The 21,596-nt window shown below is 44.8% G+C and overlaps 1 protein-coding gene across 1 annotated transcript in view; it reads right to left on the bottom strand.

The window, feature by feature from the left end:
- The window catches only part of RAB12 (RAB12, member RAS oncogene family), a 181,246-nt gene that overhangs the window by 42,160 nt on the left and 117,490 nt on the right, over positions 1-21,596 (bottom strand). The window contains exon 4 of the mRNA XM_069218825.1: positions 19,582-19,671. Coding sequence (XP_069074926.1) covers positions 19,582-19,671 — 90 coding nt within the window. The remainder of the gene's footprint in view (positions 1-19,581; positions 19,672-21,596) is intronic.

Here is a 21,596-nt window from a genome sequence, read left to right as displayed (position 1 = left end):
ACATCCCCTTCGGTCCTTGCCTTTATTGATGGAAGAACTAAAGGTCTTTGGGAAGGCTTCTGGTTTTAGGGTCAACCTACGAAAATCACAGATCCTAAATTTAACAATTACGACAGCAATGCTGACAGCTCTGCAACAACAATTTCCATTCACCTGGGCCACAGAGGGAGTGGGATACTTGGGACTACGCATTCACTCCACTACAGTTCAAACTGCCATCTCTAACAATTGTGCTTTATTAGTGCAAACGTGTACTGATCTACACAATTGGAAAGCTTACGCACTTTCTTGGTTAGGCTGCATCGCAGCAGTCAAAATGACCCACTTAACCAAAATACTCTATGTAATGCAGACGTTACCCCTAGCCCCTCCTCCCCAAATTTTTGTTAAACTACAGAGACATATAGAAAGGTTCATATGGGAAGGGAAGAAAGCACATGTAGCCAAGAAGCAGATCTACCTACTGTAGTGTGGTCAGTTTTTACGTATTCATTGCGCTTTAGCTTCAGGCTTTAGGCCTTTGTGCACTTTGCCCTGAATATATTTTATTCATTTGCTGACAGCTTAGAGCCTCTGTGCACTTTGTTCTACATGCTTTTTATTAGGCTTCGTACTGTTATTTTTCAAATAGCCAGTTCTACGGTGTTGTTTTTTTATTCATATCACACTGTTTTGCCTACTTCAGCACTGGAGTTCTCCATAACATATTTACTCTGTGCTTCAGTTAAGGATACAGTCTGGTACATTGCCGATAGACGTGGTAGGAGTTTAGACTTGGCATTCCTGCGTAGGGACATTTTGTGATCACGATGACATGTTAGTTATAAAATCACTTCCTTGACCCAATACACGCAAGAGGGAGATTCCGACCAGGGAACCACAACTAGACGCTGACTGCCTCGTTGCAGATGCTGAACCAAGTTCACAGGTCTTTGCTCAGGTATGAGGGCTGATGTCTCCACAGTGATTCTGACAGGCAAGCTAGAAGCTTAACATGCTGTGCTCTAAATAGAACAAGCAGAGGGAGAGTAGAAACTGTTAGACAATATGATAGCTTTGTTCTTATGTTTTACTCTCCTAGTGACTATTTCAATCCTACTGTGTTGTATTGTTCTGGTTATTGCGGCTCACGCCTTACTATCTAAAATACAGTCGTTTTATTAAAATATTATATAAAACGTATACTGTCTTTGTCATTTGTATATGAGATCATATTGGAAATAAGAGAGTTGGTTTGGATCTGAGTGACCACGACTTCCCTGAGAAGTTCCAAAGATGTCATGCGCTCGGCTGCCAAATCATTCCTTCCTCATGGGAGAAATGAGGCACTGCTAGTTAGCCGGAGCAAACACCGGATTTAGGGTGACAGAGTTCTTTACACGTGGGCCAGACTAAGTCCCCCACACCGTTATCGATCCTGCTGCCTAGAAATCCAGTAGTCTCATTTAGGATAATGAGAGCCAACGCGACATGGCGCCGCCAACGTTTGGTCTGGCTCTAATGTTTAGGTCCGACTGACTCTCTTGGTCTCATATATATTTTGACTCCTCGGTTCCGTATACGGAGACGTCCGTGGGGCTGAGGGTTTCCGCCGCCACGGGATAGGTGCTTCTTATTGCTTAGTGGTTGGTTGTTCAAGCTTGAACTTTAAAAGGAAAACCCCGATATTGATGTGCCTTCTCTGACCTGGAGCTATTTTTTATAAATGGCGAATCCTAATGTAGTGAATATAGCAATCAATATGCGTCACCCGCTCACAGGACATCTGTTGGCACATGGCCTGACGGTCCAGGGGGGTCCAGTCACTTTTGTGGTGGACGCCCATGCAGCCTATAGAACGGAACTTTTTTATTCTTGGGTCGGGTTTCCAGCAGTGGATGGGGGTACAAATACTTTTCACGAATACACTGTTGCGAATGTCCCTGGACAATACAGGGCTTACGCTTACTTAGAAATACCTCTATCTTATCAAGAACACCATAATTGGCTTGATGGCGCCCTCCCACACACAGTAGCACAAGTTAGGTTAGGTCCGCAGAGTAATGATGGTCCTACCTGGCCTTTATTGGCTACATATACACCTAATTCTGCGGTTGCTCAATTGGCAGTGGTTGAAGTTTGTCGTTTATATACAGACTTAACGGCTACATATAGACGATTAGTTCAGTTTGTCATGCAGACACTAAATACGAATGCAGCGCGTGCTGCTCCAGCACACCCACAGGCAGTGGTTCCGGGTATTAATCCGGCCACTGTACACTCAGTTATGGGTAAAGTACCGGCTAAACGAGAGGAGACTCCATTTTGGCTGGCGCAAAAAATTAATACGCTGGAAGCAGTATTTCACCATACGGGATCTCAGGATAAACATAGAATTTTGACGATGTGTTTGCCGTATGGGATGGTTCCTCCGGTGGGCCTTTGTAATACCTGGGGCACAGTGTTTGCCGCGCTCTACACTATGGCACACGTTACACCGACATTAGCTAATTTACTGGACGTGCTTAAACAGATTCAAGATGAATATGGGGCTGCCCCTGCCTTAGATTTGGGCATGCAGTTGCTGGGCAATTTTGCAACAGTTTCTTCTATTATTTTGAGTAATCTCAAAGGAGAGGCAGTAGCACTAGCAGTGCGAATGCGTCTTCGGGATGTTCCGCTGCTTAATCAGGAGCGGGACATTCCGAGAATAATAGCGGAAACATATTCTAGTATTGGTCGAGATAGCTTGGGTGCTAGACCACAGAAACCCCAGTTACAAGGTAAAAAATAATAAAGATAATGCTAAACAGCAACAACCTGAGGGTTCGAAAAAGCGCTGGGAAAAGAAACAGCAAACACCTAAAAAAGATGGTGGGCAGTCTCCACAACCGGAGACCCCACAGAATAAGTATAATCTCAGGAATAGGGATACTTTGAAGACGCCTGATAGATATCAATATACTGATACACGCCAATCTCGTTCCTTTCAGGACTCCTCGGATAAGAGAAGTGAGAGAGGTGGGCGGTCAGAGCGGAGGACGGAGTAACTGAAACCGAGACAGGATTCACAACGCTCTGCGGAGGTTTCTATTAAACAAGAAGAGAAACTGCTGCAAAAAAAACAGCAATTTAAAAAGAAGAAAGTGGCAGCAGTCTCAGTTAGACATGCCGCTCAAGAAGAGAGTTCTCTTGACGAACAAGACATGGGCGTTAGCACTGTTAGACAGCGCGGCAGAGGTCACAATAGTTCGCCGGAGTCTTCTAGAGCATCTGGAGGTGAAAGCAACTGATGACTTCATACAAGTCGAGACGGCGGATATGCGAGTCTCTGATCCTGATAGAGTATATCAAGTGACTCTGCAATTGGAAGGGGACATTGACCGTATTGTAAACGCCATTTTTTGGGACCATGTGGTAAAATCATATGATGTTCTGCTGGCCGAACAGGATTGGCCACCTGACTTTGTTCGCGACTGCCCGGTTGGGGAGGAGGTTATTACACCTTCCTTCTCACCACTTGTTCCGAGAGAACTAGCGGAGTCCTATAGTAAATCATGGGCTCTAGCACAGGCTCCCGCCCTGTGTAGAAATAACGTGGGGTGGGATAGAGAATCACCTTATCATGTAATTCCGATAAGAGGGTATCAAATTTGAAGCAAGGGCATCGGTTAGGAAAATTCTTACACAATTGGAGTACCAGGGTGTAATTGAGCCCTGTGTCTCGCCGATGAATAATCCCTTATTTCCGGTTGCTAAACCGGACCATTCATATAGGATAGTGGTGGATTACAGACATTTGAATAGTCATACACGCACATATGCAATACAGAATTCACATAGCGCAGCGCTTATGAATAATATAGTGCGTAGAAAATACAAAACAACGTTAGATATCTCGAATGGATTTTTCTGCCAGAATATAGCGCCCGAAAGTCGGGACTATACCAGTTTCAGTGCGTTTGGCTCTCAGAAAACATTTTGTCGTTTGTCTCAGGGGTATAAGAATAGCCCAGGACTGTTTTCGGCTCGTGTAACTGAAATGCTGCATGAGTTCGACCCTGAAGCGTTATCATATGTTGATGACATATATCTGACAGACGATGAGATTCTGCAACATCTAAGGCGTGTATCGCGCATTGTTGTGGGGTTTGCTGATATTGGCTTTAAGTTTAATTTTAAGAAATCAAAGATTGCCTTCCTCAGCGTCATTTTCCTGGGATATGAGTTGTCGAGTGAGGGCAAGAGCTTAGCGCCACATTTTTGGGAGAAATTTGCTTTATTGCAGCCTCCTAATACGGTTCGGAAGCTCCAGTCATTGTTGGGGTTTCTGAATTTTGGCAGAACTTACATTCCTGACTATGCGACGCGTATAAAACCCTTATACGAGTTCATTCGCCCGAATTTTTCGAGTAAATTTTGGACGATTGAATATACACACATCCTACGAGAGTTACAGACTGATCTATTAGCAGTTAAACACTTACACACACGGACAATAAGACACACTTAGTCATCAGGGTGATACCTGGGGCTGTTGGGTTTACGTATGTCACCTTTAATGAGGGGGAGACAGTCCCGATTGCATACAAGTCTCACTTGTATTCTGCTGCAGAACAACGATTTGCACAGACTGAGAAAATACTCACTGCAGTGCAGATGGCTGTTATTAAAGAAAGACCGCTTGCCAAGGGCCAACGCATCATTGTTGTTTCCCCGATTCCGGCCTTAGAGGCAGTTACAAAAGCGAGTGTTCCAAATTCGAAAGCTTTACACCCGCGATGGATACAATGGGCTACGTCTTTGACAGCCACTGATGTAGATTACATATTTGACCCTAAACTGCAGACTCAAGAATTTCTTCAATATGAGATGGAATACCCTGTTCCTGCTGGTACGTTGCCTATTGACCAATATCAAGTGGTCATGTATACCGATGGCTCTGCGCAACCAGCGGTTGGGACTAAACAACAGTATTCTGCTGCATGTGCGGTGGTGAGCGGCACTATGGAGGGGGAAGTGTTCTGCCCCCGACATACTTATACTAAAACCTTGGGAGATTGCACGGCAGAGCTGGCTGAGCTCAAAGCTCTATTGTTAGCGTTGGAGCACGCGGATCCGGCGATTTTGACCTTGCTGGTCTGTGACTCCTACTACTGTGTACAGTCTTTCAATGAATATCTACACTATTGGAAGATGAATGGGTTCAGAGATTCTAAAGGCAACACCATTAAACATAAAATGTTGTGGGGTAAGGTTGCGGATCTGAAGGAAACGCTTCCTAACGCCCATGTTGTGCATACACTTGGACACCAGCGCGTTGGAATACACGTTGCTGGGAATACTTTGGCTGATGAAGCCGCAAAGTCGGCAGTGGCTGTCGCCACTGTAGCCGCAGTGACTCGTTCGAGTTCCAAACCAGACACAGAGATTTCGGCTGCCATAAAGGCTACGGCTGATGGCACGCCATTTCCTAAAGGATTTCCTTCTAAATATAGTTACTGCTTGAATGGTGCGCTAAATGCTACTGTTACAATTCCAGGCATTGGTGTACGTGAAATTCCCAATAAAATTGAGAGACCTCGATTAATTTCTGCAGCACATGAGGGGGTGGCTTCTGCACATGCTGGGGTGGCTGACACGATTTCACTTTTACAGGCTCGTTACTGGTGGCCTGGTCTCTATAAAGAGACGAAGCAATATGTCCATTGTTGTGACGTTTGTCAACAAATTAAAGCGTCGTCGGCTAGACGCCCGCAGCAGACGCCCCTTCTGATAAAAAAAAACCCATTACAGTGTGTGTACTTGGATCATTGTGGTCCGCTGACACCAGATAGTGCATACAAATATATATTGTTTGCTGTAGATTCGTGCTCCAGATTTGTGTGGGTATAGCCAAAACGCTCGGCTGACGCTCGAACTGTTATTAAAGATTTGTGCATCTTTGTCGATACATTTGCAGTTGCGGCTTTTCATTCGGACCAGGGCCCTGCTTTTGCCTCTAAGGCATTCATGGACACCATGGCTTCGTTGGGGGTCCAACTCCAATTCTCGTCTCCATTTCATCCCGAGGGAAATTCTGTCGTGGAGCGTTTAAATCGTGATTTAAAGCAGTCCTTAACGGCCAGGGTTATAGGTACGGGTCGTGGTTGGCTAGCCCACCTATATGGAGTACAGAGAGCACTTAATAACTTGCCTAGAAGGTCACTGGGGGGTCGTACTTCATATGAGTGCCTGTTTGGAACACAAATGTATGTTCCTGATCTAGATGGTCCTGGTGTGGAGGCGGCAGATACGCCCTTTGACATAAATGATTGTGTCACTGTTTTGCAGGATTTACAACAATTCCGTGAAGATAACTCTTCTGCCAGTGCTGCCTCCCCAGGAATTAAGGATGAGCCAGTAACACCTACTGGTTGGATACCCAGGATTGGGGATCTAGTGCGTGAAAAGGTTGCAGTTAAAAAAGAATTTGGTCCTTCTTATCGAGCACCTGTCCCTGTGTTGGGGGTAAGCGGCACGAGAACTGTGATTTTACCACCGCTGCGAGGGGCCAAAGGAAATCGCTTTGTTTCCATTGATAATGTCAAGTTACAACATGTGGCCGATTCTGCACAGCAGACCAAGAGGGACACCCAGTAGTTCCGGAATCCCTCTCACTACTGGGGAAGAAGTCCCGCTGCAGGTGATTTTCACCGACACTGTTTCCTCTCCGAGCTTGGGGAGGGTGGATGATGATCTTGCGATTGTTCCACCGACGACGATTAATATGGATTCTTTTGATCAAATTGCTGTACGTTCTACTGATGTTTCTGAACATGTGGTTTATAGCGAGCCAAGGCGAGAGCCTCCATCTGCTTCTTTGTTCACAGTTGCACCTTTTGCTAGAACTGCCTCTGGCTGCTTCAACGACGCTGATAATGATGTGTCCGGCTCCTCGTCCTCGATGTCTTCTGTCCACGGTCCACGACGGGTGCTGGGTTGGCTTAAACGCACATATTTTGTTTTTCCTTGGAACTATTTGTGGCTGTTTTTGGCCGTGATGACTCTTTTATTATGGTTGGGATTTGTGGTTACTTTTTTTCTGATAATACATGGTCATTTTCTTCCTGATCGATCTGACATTGAGCACGTGGAGACTGTGTTAAAACCGCATTTTTCGTCTCATATGGTTCGGCGAGACTTGTCCACTGTAAACATTTCTGCAATACCAATTCCGGATTGGATTGTGTGGGATAAAGTAATGTTTGATATATATGGTCCCACTGAATTGATTCAAATACCGTATTTCCTCAAGTTATCAATGAATGATATTGTTATACCTGGCATTGTTTCTGATGATTGGGATGTAAAGACAGTAGATTCTATGCCAACGGATTTGCAATATTATACTTTCTATGACGATGAAGATGCTTACCAGTTTAGAGATAATCATGGTGACATGTTTTGTTACAACTATTATGGACACCACTTTATTCATAAAGCTAGTAGCCCTAAGTCCATGTTTAATTATGTGCAATGGGAACATTGCTCGACTCCTCCACAAGGGAGTTCGAAAACGTATTATGATAAATTTGCATATTTTTCTGGGCATGATCAACGAAATGCTAAGTCTTACTATTTTAAAGTTGCCCTGTATTCTAATAAGCAAATGTTGTTGACCGATACTAAATTACTGTATTCAAATTTGTTTGTATCTAAACTTTCGGTCGAGGGGTATGAATACTGGTTTAAAACTGTTGACTTAAAAAGTGTTTGGGGTTCGAAAAATTGGCAGATGCAAGGCAGGGACACATTATTTAGAGCATGTATTATCCCTGTGCAGATGATTTTCCTCAATGACACAGTACAACAGACTAGCTGTTTGGGCTTAGCGACAATTAGGGAGTTGAATTTGCCTAGTATACCTGTCCCTTCTAAATTAAAAAATTGGCAGCACTATGTGAATGCTACTTTTAGTGAATTTACACATTGGGTCCAGAATGGTACGCTTAACATTTCATCATTACATCCAGGCGGGTGGTTATTATGGCCTGTAGACACTAATGTGTGTCATCAACTTTTGTCACCTCTTCAGGGGGGTTCAGGACTAGTAGGGCAGACCCTCGTTACGTTTCACCAGAACATGCTGATATAGTAACTACATACAGTGTGGGGAAGCTTTGTCAGCAACGGTTGAAGTCATCCACGCTGGATGCAGTTAAGTCACATCTCACGTTACTGTCTAATGATACTGATTTACAAGATTTTTTGTCGGGTCCCAAAGTACCGCGGAAGAAAAGGTTCTTATACGAAGTTTATAATGAGATTTGGAAGCTTTCACAACAAGAGGCTGCAGCCCGGTTGAGGCAGATTGATCAGGAAAACCTGATGCAGACTTTGTCTGTTGTTGATAATGGCATGCATACCCTTTCTGACCGTGTTTACACGATTGACAGCATTGTTTCCTCTGCCACGGACATTATTAAATCGGACATGTCTTCTTTATATCATGGGCAGAGTCAGACGCGGTCCATCATGCAGCTGGGTTGGACTCTTCAGACCTTGAAGGCGGGTCGCATTCCATGGCAGCACATTCGTGCCAGAGAGATCTTTATCTCTTTTAATTTGACTCGTCAGCAACAACTGATGGCTAAAAAGGAAGCGACATATGTTATGTTGAATATTGAGAATTTAGAGAAACTGCCTTTCACGGTGGCTGAGATTCCGTCAGCTGAGTGGTTGATTCATGGGGTTATTAATTTGCCTATCTCCACTCTGCAATTTACTTCTTGTTTGAAGCACATTCCGGTGGGTAGATATGAACTATTGGGAGACAGTTACATACACGAGGTATGGGAGCTTCCGTTTCAGTACAGATGTGTTAATGGTTTGAGGGAGGTTTTTCTTAGCGGCAGCGAATGCGAAGCTTCTGTCAGCCATTCAATCGTTTGTAAACAGCTGTCCTTGCACGGGGCGTGTAACGCTTCGATTGCTAACTTAGCTTGTTATCTGAAGGGAGTTCCAGTCCCGGTAATTAAAAACACTTTCCAGGTGCTTTCTAACGGCAGTTACATTGTTCTTAACAGTGAACGCTGCTGTGGCATGTGTGCCGGAATAGTTTACATCGTCGTTGTCAACAAGGCCGTTACGTGCTGCGGGAATGTGTTGTTTCCCCCCACTCAAATTAGGGAGGTAGCGGACATCTGGCCTCATATTGCTACTTCCAAGGTTGATTTCGACAAGTTGAGTCGGCTAAAAGCTTTATTGTTTCAAAAGCATTTGGCCCTTACGTCTGCTAGCGAGACCTACGCACTTCAGGTGGCAAGGTCATCGGCGGAGATACATTCCCTATTAAATACTAACTTTCCAAGTCACTTCGGTGAACTTGTGGGACGTATATTTAATGCATCCAGCACTGCTGGTATTGCACATTTTTTCAAAGCCGTTGGTGTTGGTTTTACTCACACCTTCTCTTCCATATTCGGTTTGATACCTTCGGCTATACATTCTATTTTCGGAAGCATTTTTGGGGGTTTCCCGATTACTTTGGCTTTATTGGCTGGAGTCTTGCTGTTGTTGCTATTTTTTCGCAATGGCTGTCCCGTCACGACGAGGTCCTGTATTGCTGCTTCCGTCAGCGCAGCTGTGTCGTGAACGCATGATGCAGCATTTTGGAGCAACACTCCTGGGACATTTGGAGTGTGACTGGTCTCTGTCATTCAGACCGGTTTTGGATTGTGTGCAACCCGTGTTTCGATGCCTTTGGTGCTCGTTTGAACATGCACTGGCTTTCTGTCTCTCACTGCAGCGCCCTCCAATGGTCGATACTGATCTGTTGATGTTCCCGATTAGGGCTCATTCCCAGACTTGTGTACTACGGATGCGCTTGCTTCGTGAGGCGGTTTATGAGATTCCCTTCCTGGAGGAAGATGGTATTGTCTCTTTCATAGGCCCTGCACGGGGTGCCGCCCTGAATGGTGTTGGGGCTTTGGATCACACCTGCTCCATGGTACTTTGTGGTGTGGATCTTCCGATATTGACATATATCGAAGTGGAGGAACTCCTTGCTTCTGTCTGACGATTGGATTTTTTTTTTCTCTCTTACGAAATTGACACAATATTGATTTGGTTTTATGGTCACATGTTTCCTAAATTTATGACTTTGTTGTCTTCTCACCTTGTCGAAATATTTGATTTTATATATTGTTTATATTTGGGGCATCCTTTTATATTATTGGAACCACTTGCTACCGACAAGGGGAGGGTGTAGTGTGGTCAGTTTTTACGTATTCATTGCGCTTTAGCTTCAGGCTTTAGGCCTTTGTACACTTTGCCCTGAATATATTTTATTCATTTGCTGACAGCTTAGAGCCTCTGTGCACTTTGCTCTACATGCTTTTTATTAGGCTTCGTACTGTTATTTTTCAAATAGCCAGTTCTACGGTGTTGTTTTTTTATTCATATCACACTGTTTTGCCTATTCAGCACTGGAGTTCTCCATAACATATTTACTCTGTGATTCAGTCAAGGATACAGTCTGGTACATTGCCGATAGATGTGGTAGGAGTTTAGACTTGGCATTCCTGCGTAGGGACATTTTGTGATCACGATGACATGTTAGTTATAAAATCACTTCCTTGTCCCAATACACGCAAGAGGGAGATTCCGACCAGGGAACCACAACTAGACGCTGACTGCCTCGTTGCAGATGCTGAACCAAGATCACAGGTCTTTGCTCAGGTATGAGGGCTGATGTCTCCACAGTGATTCTGACAGGCAAGCTAGAAGCTTAACATGCTGTGCTCTAAATAGAACAAGCAGAGGGAGAGTAGAAACTGTTAGACAATATGATAGCTTTGTTCTTATGTTTTACTCTCCTAGTGACTATTTCAATCCTAATGTGTTGTATCGTTCTGGTTATTGCGGCTCACGCCTTACTATCTAAAATACAGTCGTTTTATTAAAATATTATATAAAACTTATACTGTCTTTGTCATTTGTATATGAGATCATATTGGAAATAAGAGAGTTGGTTTGGATCTGAGTGACCACGACTTCCCTGAGAAGTTCCAAAGATGTCATGCGCTCGGCTGCCAAATCATTCCTTCCTCATGGGAGAAATGAGGCACTGCTAGTTAGCCGGAGCAAAAACCGGATTTAGGGTGACAGAGTTCTTTACACGTGGGCCAGACTCAGTCCCCCACACCGTTATCGATCCTGCTGCCTAGAAATCCAGTAGTCTCATTTAGGATAATGAGAGCCCACGCGACACTACCATTGGGGATGGGAGGTCTGGGGATTCCTCACCCAACCCATTATTACCAGGCAGTCCAACTGCGATACCTAGTGGAGTGGAACAGAGCCCACATGGAAAAACATTGCTGCTTCATAGATCAGGCAGTCGCGGGCCTACATATATGGAAGACACCATGGCTTCCTAAATCACGTGGGCCACAAGGAGTATCTGTCTCCCCTATTCTCAGAGCCACTGTGGGCGTATTGGACAGACTACAGACAAGTAAAAGGCTATCCACTCGAACTCTCCTCTCACTCCAGTTATAAGTAATCCAGACTTTCCCCCAGCATGTCCGGTATCTGGCTACTCGTCATGCCAACAGGTAAATTGTAAAATGATTGGGGATTTGTTTGATGAATCAGGCATACTGACATACTGGCCCAACTCCAACACCACTATGGCCTGCTGGAAACTGCCCGGTGGCAGTACCTTGCTATTGGTCATTGGGTTACACAGCCTTCTATTAAACCTCACGTGAATTGTCCCCTGCGCTCCCATTTGAGAAATGGCTTCTAACTAGAAGCTCTGACAAGCATATTCTTTCTGACATACACCTTCCTCAACAGCACACAACCCTCTTCAAAATCCTCACAATGTCGCTGGAAGAAGGAGTGCGAACGCACCTTTACAACTCGGGAGTGGTTAGATATCTTTCAAGGGATTACTTCCTCATCCCAAAGTGTGGCAGGGAAGGAAGCTTTACTAAAAATTGTGCATTATTGGTATTACATGCCAGCAAGTGTGTCCAAATGCAAGAGGGGTGGGGAGGCGTACTGCTGGCTGGGGAGGGAGGGCACACAAGAAGTGACACTGATCCACTTTCTTTGGAGATGCCCGAGGCTTCGCTATCGGACTGAGGTCCTGGATGTCCTTGACAAGATGTATAATATACAGCTACCCAGGTTCCCGAGTTATATGCTCCTGGGCCTACCAGACGTCTTACACTACCCACTGAAATCATTACAGGGACAGGCCATCACACTAGCCCTATGTGCCGCTAAGCAGGTGTTACTAGCAGGATGGGGCATGAACACCATACCTACACACTTAGACTGGCTACACAGCCTATGGGATCTTTTAGGCATGGAGAAATTAACAGCCACAGCTAAACAAAGATTCCCCCAATTTGACAAAACATGGGGACCTAGTTTGTTATATCTCGCACAAGAATTTGTAAAACTTACATGTCCCATTTACCTACGGTTACTCCGTCTTACCCCAACAAATCCAGTATCAGCTTAGCACTACATATACCAGATGATGACCCTAGATACCCACGTGCTATGACAGGCACCATAGCCACACGGCCATAGACATCAGCTCTACAGCATAGACCCTCCACTCCATCTTTCCTATCTCTTACTAATGTTCTTCATTTATTTTTGTTCCTCACCACCCTGTGGTTGTAGGTGAGTGTTTTGTATGGCTGTACAGTTTAGATAAAATCAGTTAAAAAAAAAACTTTAAACTAAAAAGATGTTCTTTCATAAGCAAATGATAAAGCCCATCATAGTCGTGCCCTCCACTGCCAGTTATCAAACCATCTAGTATTTTCACTGAGTAGTCCACAAAATCAACCCAGGACTGGCTCAAGGTTTTGTGAGCACCCCTGAACCTAACTCTATACTACTCAGTGGTGAATCCAAAGGACTCAATCAGGGTAGCCTTCATGCTCATCGGCACCAGTGAGTGTGAGAAGTCTATCCCTACACTTACCAGTAAACAGTTCCCAAAGGAGAGCTCACCAATAAGATCTGTTCAGTTTTCTGGTTGCATAAGCTCTCTCAAAGGTGGTGAACCATTTGGTGATGATATCACCTTCTTCATATTTAGAGACAATCCCTTTGGGGATTGTTGGGACATTAGAATGCTCTCTGACCCTACTTAAGCTGCTGCCACCATTAATAGGTGCTAAGCCCATTTCTGCTCTCTCCCTCTCTATAGCTAGGAGCTGTTGCTCCAAAGCTACTCTTTTGGCCATCCTTGCTAAAAGGAGGTCCTCTTCATTGAGGCTGCCCTCAATTTTCCCATAGGAACTGGACCCCCCTGTGAAAGATCCTGGTACTTTGAGCACTATCCTCTGAGATAGGGACCTTGGGGGCCTGATCTCCCTAGTTAGGTGATGAGGGGGGAAGTTTATCTTCCTCAGCTCTAACGTCTTCCATATCTGAGGGAGGACTTCCTCCACAGCAGGGTGGTCCCTTGTATATTCTGCCAAGAGATCCTGGAACTTGACCTTGTTCTAATCTTATACAGCTTGCAGAGGGACCTTAACTCTCCCATTCCTAGATAGAGGTGAGGGGTGAGGTCCCACAACCATTTCAAATGAGCTGCTCATTACGTTACTAAAGTTGGGGATCACTTTTAGGAACTGAAAACTACTTCTAGTTACTAACCCCTAACAACTTTTAAATCTTACAAGAAATGCTAAAGGGGACTTAACCAAGGCCCAGCAGGACTTTTGAAAATTTAGAAAAATCTGCCAAATTCATAAGGGGCTTATGTATACTTGGTTTGTGCCATTTTAGAGTCACTTATTTTGGCGCTAAAATGGCACAAACTTAACTCCATATTTATATTTTGATGCTAGACCCATCTAGTGTCAAAATATAGAAGTTAGTGTCATCCTGTGGATGCGGTAAACTAACTTGTGCTAATTAGATGCAAGGTAGGCGTTCTCATCCACAATATGACGCTAAGCCCTCTAACGCCTTATTTATACTCTGGTGTAAAAACGACAAGCACGAAGTAGGCAGACCCAAATAATGGCGCTAAGCCAGCTTAGCACCATTATTTAACGCCTGGGTCTGACCAGGTGTTAGGGGACCTGTGGACCCATTTCCATGGCTAAACACCATGGAATGGGTCCACAGATGCCCACTCCAAGCCCCAGGAACACCTCCACCCACACTAGAGACACACCATAGGATGGGGGACCCCATCCTGGGTAAGTATTGGTAAGCATTCTTATTTTTTTGCCTGTGCCATTGGGGGCCTGTTACATGGGCCCCCCTGCCTAGAACTGAGTGTTATGGCCTTGTCCAGAGGACACTGGTCCCCTGGGCTGGCCATTGGCGTGGTGGGCATGACTCCTGTCTTTACTAAGACAGGAGTCATTTTTGGGTGGTAGTGTGTCAGAAAATGATGCTAGGCTGGTTAGCGGCATATTTATTGTTGCAAACTAGCCTAGTGTAATTTCTGACCCACTAACGCCTTTTCCCCTCTCCCCATATCACCCCCCCCCCTCCCCGGCTAGCATCTTTTCTTTAGACGCTAGCCTGTCATGTACGTCATCGTGCGCCATTCCATAAATATGGCACCCAGCTGGCGCAATGGAAGTTTCTAAAGGAAATGTTGGAATTTAGTTGTGTGATCAGGTATTGGCTAAATAGTCGAGCAAATGCAAAGTCTTAGACCCCACTGCTGCTTCACCAATGTAGGAAAGCTGGCTCTGTATATACTATATCAAAATGAGATATAGTGTGCACAGAGTCCAGGGGTTCTCCAGAGGCTTAACAGATGCTAAAGTAGATAATACTAATGCTCTCTTTTGTGGTAGTGTGGTCGAGAAGTTAGGCTTATCAGAGGGTAGTGCAAAGCATTTGTTGTACACACACACACACAATAAGGGAAGCACATACTTAATGACTAACTCCAAACCAATGGTTTTCGTATAGCAAAAATATCTTTTGTTAATTTATTTCTGGAACCAAAAGATTCAAGTTGCAAGTAAGTACATGAATAAATAAGTATCCCACATATGTATCAGTACCACTTTGGTTAGAATCGACAAGTTGTACAGTTTTTGAATAATTAGCAATAATCGGTTTTAAAAGTTGACAGTGCAATTTACAGCAACAGTTCCTGGAGGGGAAGAAAAGTTAGTACTGTTTAAAGGTAAGTACACAACTTACAGTTCCAGTCTCTGGTGGTTAGGAAGTCCACAGGTTGGGGTTCCAGCAGCACAGGGCCAGTCGGGTGCAGAGGTCAAAGATGAGGCAAATTTAACATGGGCTCCTATGGAGACTGGGGCACTTGGAATAAGGCCTGCTTGCTGCAGACCTGGGGGGGCGGGGGTGGTTTAGAGGAGCACCAGGGGAGGGGGGCAGGGGGGTGTCACAGGTTGGCACCAAACAAACACCCTCAGCGGCACAGGGGTCGCCAGGTGCAGGGAGCAAACACAGCATCGGGCTCCCAATGCTGTCCTATGAGGGAACCCCGGGGTCACTTAGATGTTGCAGGTTGGGTCAATGGAGTCGGTTCCGGAAAACCACAGGCTGGACAAGTAGGAGGGTCGCCTGCTTAATGTTGCTGTACCAGAGGTCTTGTTCCCCAAGGCCAGGGGGCTGCGGGTGCAGTTTACCTTTTGGCGACAAGTATCTTCATCTGGTGCTGTTATGTTCGGGGGAAGGGGAGGCCTCTGGATTCACACTGCAGGTATCGTCGTGGAGAACAGGAGAGGTCAACCCAGGGTGGGCACTTGCTTGGAATCGCCTAGGGATCCTCTCTAGTCGGTTGGACCACCTGGACACGGGCCGTGGGTGTCCGGTGCAGAGTGGTCAGGTCTTGCGCATCCGGGGAGGCTCTGGAGTCCTTAGGTGTAGTTTCTTCTTAGACTTGCCCGCTGTCCATGGAAGTTCTTGGTCCTCAGTGATGCAGGCAGTCCAGGCCTCTGGAGGCGTGGCAGAGGTTGCTGGACCTGCAGGATGTGCCGCTTTCTTTTGCAGGGCCTTTGAAGCTGAAGATAGTTCGGGTAGGGCTGGGGCCAAGTCAGTTTTCGTCTTCCGTCTACTCTGCTTGGGTTTCAGCTAAGCAGTTCTTCTTCTTTCTTCTTGTGAGGTCACCAGGAATCTGATGACTTGGGTTCAGGGGAGCACTTATATCCTGCATTTAGGGGTGTTACAGGGGTCAGAGGGCGTAGCCAATGGCTTTTGTCCCCGAGGGTGATAAATCCCTTCTTGTGTCCACTCCCTTTGGAGAGGGGGACAGAGGCCTAACTCTATTGGTCCCTGTCCTCCAAACTAAGATGGAGGATTTTGCAAGGAGGGGGTCACCTTAGCTCTGGACACCATAGGGATGGAACCAGCTGAGGTGGTCACTACTCCCTGCTTTCTCTAATTTTCCTGCCAGACTTGCTGCCAAAAGTGGGGCTTTGTCCGGGAGGGGTAGGCATCTCCACTACCTGGAGTGCCCAGGGTGCACTGTAACCATAGGCTCACCGCCAGGTGTTATAGTTCCTGCAATGGGGGGTGGGGGTGGTGTGGAGGCGACAAGGTGTGAAGCACCTCCACACAGTGCAGGCTTTGTTTCTGGCCACAAAGAGCACAAAGGCTCTCACTCCATGTGGTCAGAAACTCTCCTATTAGTGGCAGGCCGGCACGGACCGGTCAGTCCTGCACTAAAGGACTGGGTAAAATACAGGGGACATCTATACGATGCCCTCTGGGTGCATTGTTCAATAAATCCAACATTGGCATCAGTGTGGGTTTATTGTGCTGAGAAGTTTGATACCAAATTTCCCAGTATTCAGTGAAGCCAATATGGATCTGTGGAATTCGTAATGACAACTCACAGACCATATACTCAATATAGCAAAACTGGACTTACAATGTCTAAGAATGGACGTAGACACTGTAGAGGCATATTGCTCATGCAGCTATGCCCTCACCTGTGGTATAACGCACCCTGCCTTAGGGCTGTAAGGCCTGCTAGAGGGGTGGCTCACCTATGCCACAGGCAGTGGTTTGTGGACATGGCACCCTTCTCAGGGTAAAAACAACAAGTGATGGACGGAATGCTGAACATTGTCAAACACTCACCCCCAGTCATAGATCTGGGTTTAATCCATCGTTCTTTTGCTCACCATGCCACCCCAGTTTGGACCCAGCCATATGCAAATCAGTCTTGACCCTGTCCCTCATAGGAACAGTCCAGACCGAACTGCCAAGCCAGGTCCTCACTGGGATGGCATGGACAGCAAAAAAACGATGGATTAAACCCAGATCTGTGACTGGGGGTGAATGTTTGACAATGTTCAGCATTCCATCCATCACTTGTTGTTTTTGCATTTGTCGCCCTAAGTGGGAAGGGTATGCCCAGACGTGGGTCCTGTGCTTCCCATGCCACTGGATTCAAGCTAGCCTGGCTGATGAGGGGTGAAACCCCGAAACCGGTCCCAGGCTGCTTGTTTCCAGTCCAGGGAAGACCTGGCCTAGCAGTTCGGGCTGGACTGTTCCCATGGGGAACAGGGTCAAGACTGATTTGCATATGGCTGGGTCCAAACTGGAATGGCATGGGCAGCAAAAAAACGATGGATTAAACCCAGATCTGTGACTGGGGGTGAATGTTTGACAATGTTCAGCATTCCGTCCATCACTTGTTGTTTTTGCATTTGTCACCCTTCTCAGGGTGTCATGTCGACTTTGTCTTTCTTCTCCCGACCAGCACACACAAGCTGCAGTAGCAGGGTGCATGTGCTTAGGGAGGGGTCATCTAGGGTGGCAACATACATGCTGCAGCCCTTGGGGACCTTCCCCGGCCACAGGGCCCTTGGTACCATGTGTACATTTTACAAGGGACTTAACTATGTCCCAAGGTGTGCCAATTATGGTAGAGGTTTTGGGAAAGAACACTGGTGCTGGGGGCTGGTTAGCAGGATCCCAACACACTCTCAGTCAAAGTTGTCGTCAATATCAGGCATAAACTGGGGAGGTAACCATGCCAACAAGGGCACTTTCCTACACATGACTACCTCACTACAGGAAGAGTGTCCAGAAACAGTAGTATGACATTACCATGCCTCATGCATTTACAATACAATGCCTTTACCAAGAAAACCTTTGCCACACATGCCTTTACAATGCTACGTATGTATATTTAGCGTTAGGGAAATACACACACACACACACAGAAAAAAAAAACTTTAAAGTAATCTTATAGTCAAGTGAATTTGTCTGTGACAACATTAACGTTCTGAACTAAAACAAAACCGACATTAGCCAGTTATAGTTAGCAGAGCTAACTATAAAGTGCGCCCCCATGAACTGCTTAGGACCTTACATATTACCTCACTTATGACATCATGTTCTGCAATTTATGACATCACGCCCCCACCATTCAGTTTTCTCATCAATAATTTAATTGCCAATGTTGCAGGAATATAATCAATTATGTGATAGAAGAGTTCATGAGTGATGTATTATGTGGGGTAATTAGCAGTGCATGGCGTGGTCCTGACTTATAGTTACCTTAGGGCACGAGTTATAGTTTCTTGAGATAACTATAACTAGTGAATTCCAATGGTGTTTAGAGTTTAAAACATTACCATGTTACTGAACATTACATCACATTAGAACGTTAATTTAACGTTTGTTTTTGTAACATAAAGTAATATTTATTTACCATACATAATTCCAAACCCGGCCGCGCCTGGCCAGGGCATGGCCTCTGGCAATGCCCCGCGGCCAACCCCCCCACATGCAGCCCACCCCACAATGCGCATGGCCTGTGGCTGTGTGCTGTCCGGGTTGGCCACAGGGCCTGGCCTGTGACAAGGCCCTGTGACCAACTCCCAACTCCTAAAAGGCAGCCAACTCACACTAATGTTGACCATGTGAGACACCTTAATTATTTTTCCTTTAAACTGTTCAATACCGATGAGCTTGTGACCTTTTACACCATATACACTCCTGTTTAAATTTTTGGAGCAGTAGGCATAAAAAACGAAAGCCTCTGAAATATTACCGTTTTTCAGAAACTACTCAGAATCCCAGTAAGAACTGTGTAGTCAGAGGTGCTAAGGCTCTGCCAACACAGAATGTTCAGGTTAGCTTCTGAAAGAGCAGACTGCCACGAACATCACCTCCTGTAGAACACCAAAAAAGTGCCAGGCAAAGGAATACTGTAGTTGGAAGAACCCAGTTACAGAAGAAAAGGAGGCTCACGGAACAGTGCACAATTTTGCAGTTAGCATTCCATAATCTTAAGTGTGGTACTCGGGCCTGCCGATGTGGAAGAGAGTAGACCAAAGTAGTCATGCTCTTCAGCTTTACATCTAAATGTACGGGCCTGTGATTTGGGAGTTAACCATTTAGGGAAATCCTGCGACTCTATAGGAAGAGAACCGTACATACCAGTAGCAGCATTTTTAAAAAAAACAGTCTACATTTCTTGCAATGACATCTCGAATCAGAGTACACTCGAACACTGAGTCCTGTGCCATAAAATCACAAAGTTTCATAGGTCCAGCAGTGTTTTCACATTCATCATGCTAATGCAACAAATTCCTTTTTTCACAACTTTTAAGTAAAACATTTTCCCTGTACCTTTTCTCCTTGTTGCCGCGTAATCTCTCTGTCAACTTCACAGTCCAATTTATTTCCAACTAGCAAAAGTTCTGCATCTTCAGAGGCATACTGTGAGGGATATCATGTCATTATTAATAATAGCCAGGTGAAAAGATGTAATTATTTCAATGGAGATTCAACATGAGTAAAGGGCCATATATAAAAACAGAACAGCAAAATCTAAAACATTCAGGAATTAATAAAATGGAAAAGGACTATTCGTGCCAAAGAGGAAGTATTTGGGAAATGCACAACAAATGCAGCTATTTCTGAAGATGAATATTTTAAAGAAAAACACCACATCCATATCACGAAAGCATAGAAACATTTTTCTCCCCAACAACGGGCCTCATTACTAGTGCCCCGTATACTTTTGATACGTTTTCTAACTCTTGCAACCACACAAATGGGAATTCTGACTTGTGGAGATTTTATCACACCATGGAGAAAAATGCCGGGTATTTACTACAACATGCATATTTTGTTGTGATAAGCACCAAAATCTGCATGTTGTTCCTCACAAACACATAACTGGTAGATATTTGTCTTACTCGATAACATTTAACTTAGCAGAATCACATTTTATTAGGTGCGATAAACATCTCGTAAGTCATCAGGCCACTTATAAGGGGCCTAACTTGCTCTGAAAAAAAGAAAAATAGTACTTATTTGGGTAGAGATCTCAAACTGTAGTTTTTCACTCTGCGCTTCCACTGTCAGGACAGGTGCTGCTTAATGGGATGAAGAGTGTCAATGGAGCACAGGACCCAAAAATAAAAGGGCAGTCATTTCTGACGTAGAACTGCAGTCTCCTCGCATAGTAGACACGAACGCTGGAATTCAGAGGAGATGGGACATTAACCAGTGTTAATGCTGGCAGTAATAGCACACACTCTTCCAAGGATGGGACACAACACTTATGAAGAAGAGTTTTCGGTTTCTAAAGCTCCGATACCTGGCACAAGTGCTCAGTTAGAAGCAACAGATCCAGCCCTGCTGCTGCTTCTGGCTTTAAGATAAGGATCCATCAAGCAACCATATTATCTCCTTGGAAGAGCTATATGTCGTCATCCATAATTACCTTTAAAGCCATGACACGTTCGTTCATTCACACATATGCCCTTCTCAGGGTGGTAAAAGTATTCCAGTGGAGTGGAATAATGCAGGGAAATACCAGAGACTGGGCAATGGCTTTTGCTGATGCAGGTGTCTTAATTAGAAAGTATTAATGAATGTTTATGTGTTTTGAATAACAAATTATATAGAAAATGAATAACGTAGAGAAAAATAATGTACACGTTTGAAAATGTGACATCGGAGAATGGCCGTCAATGCTCACGAAATGTACTAATTGCTGATCAAAACTTATGAAATATTGAAAATGTATTAGATTAATGTAGTAATATGCCATATTTAGGGATATGAAGTATGTTCTAGCTATTAATTGTAGGCCTTAACTTAGCGAGTGTCTTGGCTTAGTTGCCAGGCCTCATGCATGGGAGCTGTATTTCTTAGCAGTTAATAGAAAATGCTGACAGAGAACACTAACTGTAAAATGTTAATTTTTTTTTATTAAAAGTGCTTAGCAGAAGCTTTCCATGTGAACCAACTAACAGGAGGCAATGTCCTTAAAATTGTAACAAGCGATGTGTAATGTGTGTGTGATGTGTGTGTGATGTACTTTCCCGGGACGCGAACAATGAAGACACTGATTGGAGACGAAGATGCAACTATTTGTTACCTGATGAGCCGGATGCTGAGGACTTCGTAAAGAAGACCAATTAACTTTGTGTGAAGAGCAAAATATTAGAATTCATAGATTTGGTATAGAAAAATTATTGGGTAGTGTATAACCGTACGATTAATTGACCAATAGGAAATTAGGGGATAGTTTGGGTGACTTTGATATAACAATGCAACAAGAGGGGAAAGATTTCAGACTAGAGAGAGTTTTTAGACAGACCTTACCCCGTTTTGAGAAGCAATATTGAGAA

Source organism: Pleurodeles waltl, chromosome 2_1, assembly GCF_031143425.1.
Source record: "Pleurodeles waltl isolate 20211129_DDA chromosome 2_1, aPleWal1.hap1.20221129, whole genome shotgun sequence".
In the NCBI taxonomy this organism is placed as follows: Eukaryota; Metazoa; Chordata; class Amphibia; order Caudata; family Salamandridae; genus Pleurodeles; species Pleurodeles waltl.
This window is presented reverse-complemented; position numbering and strand designations above follow the sequence as displayed.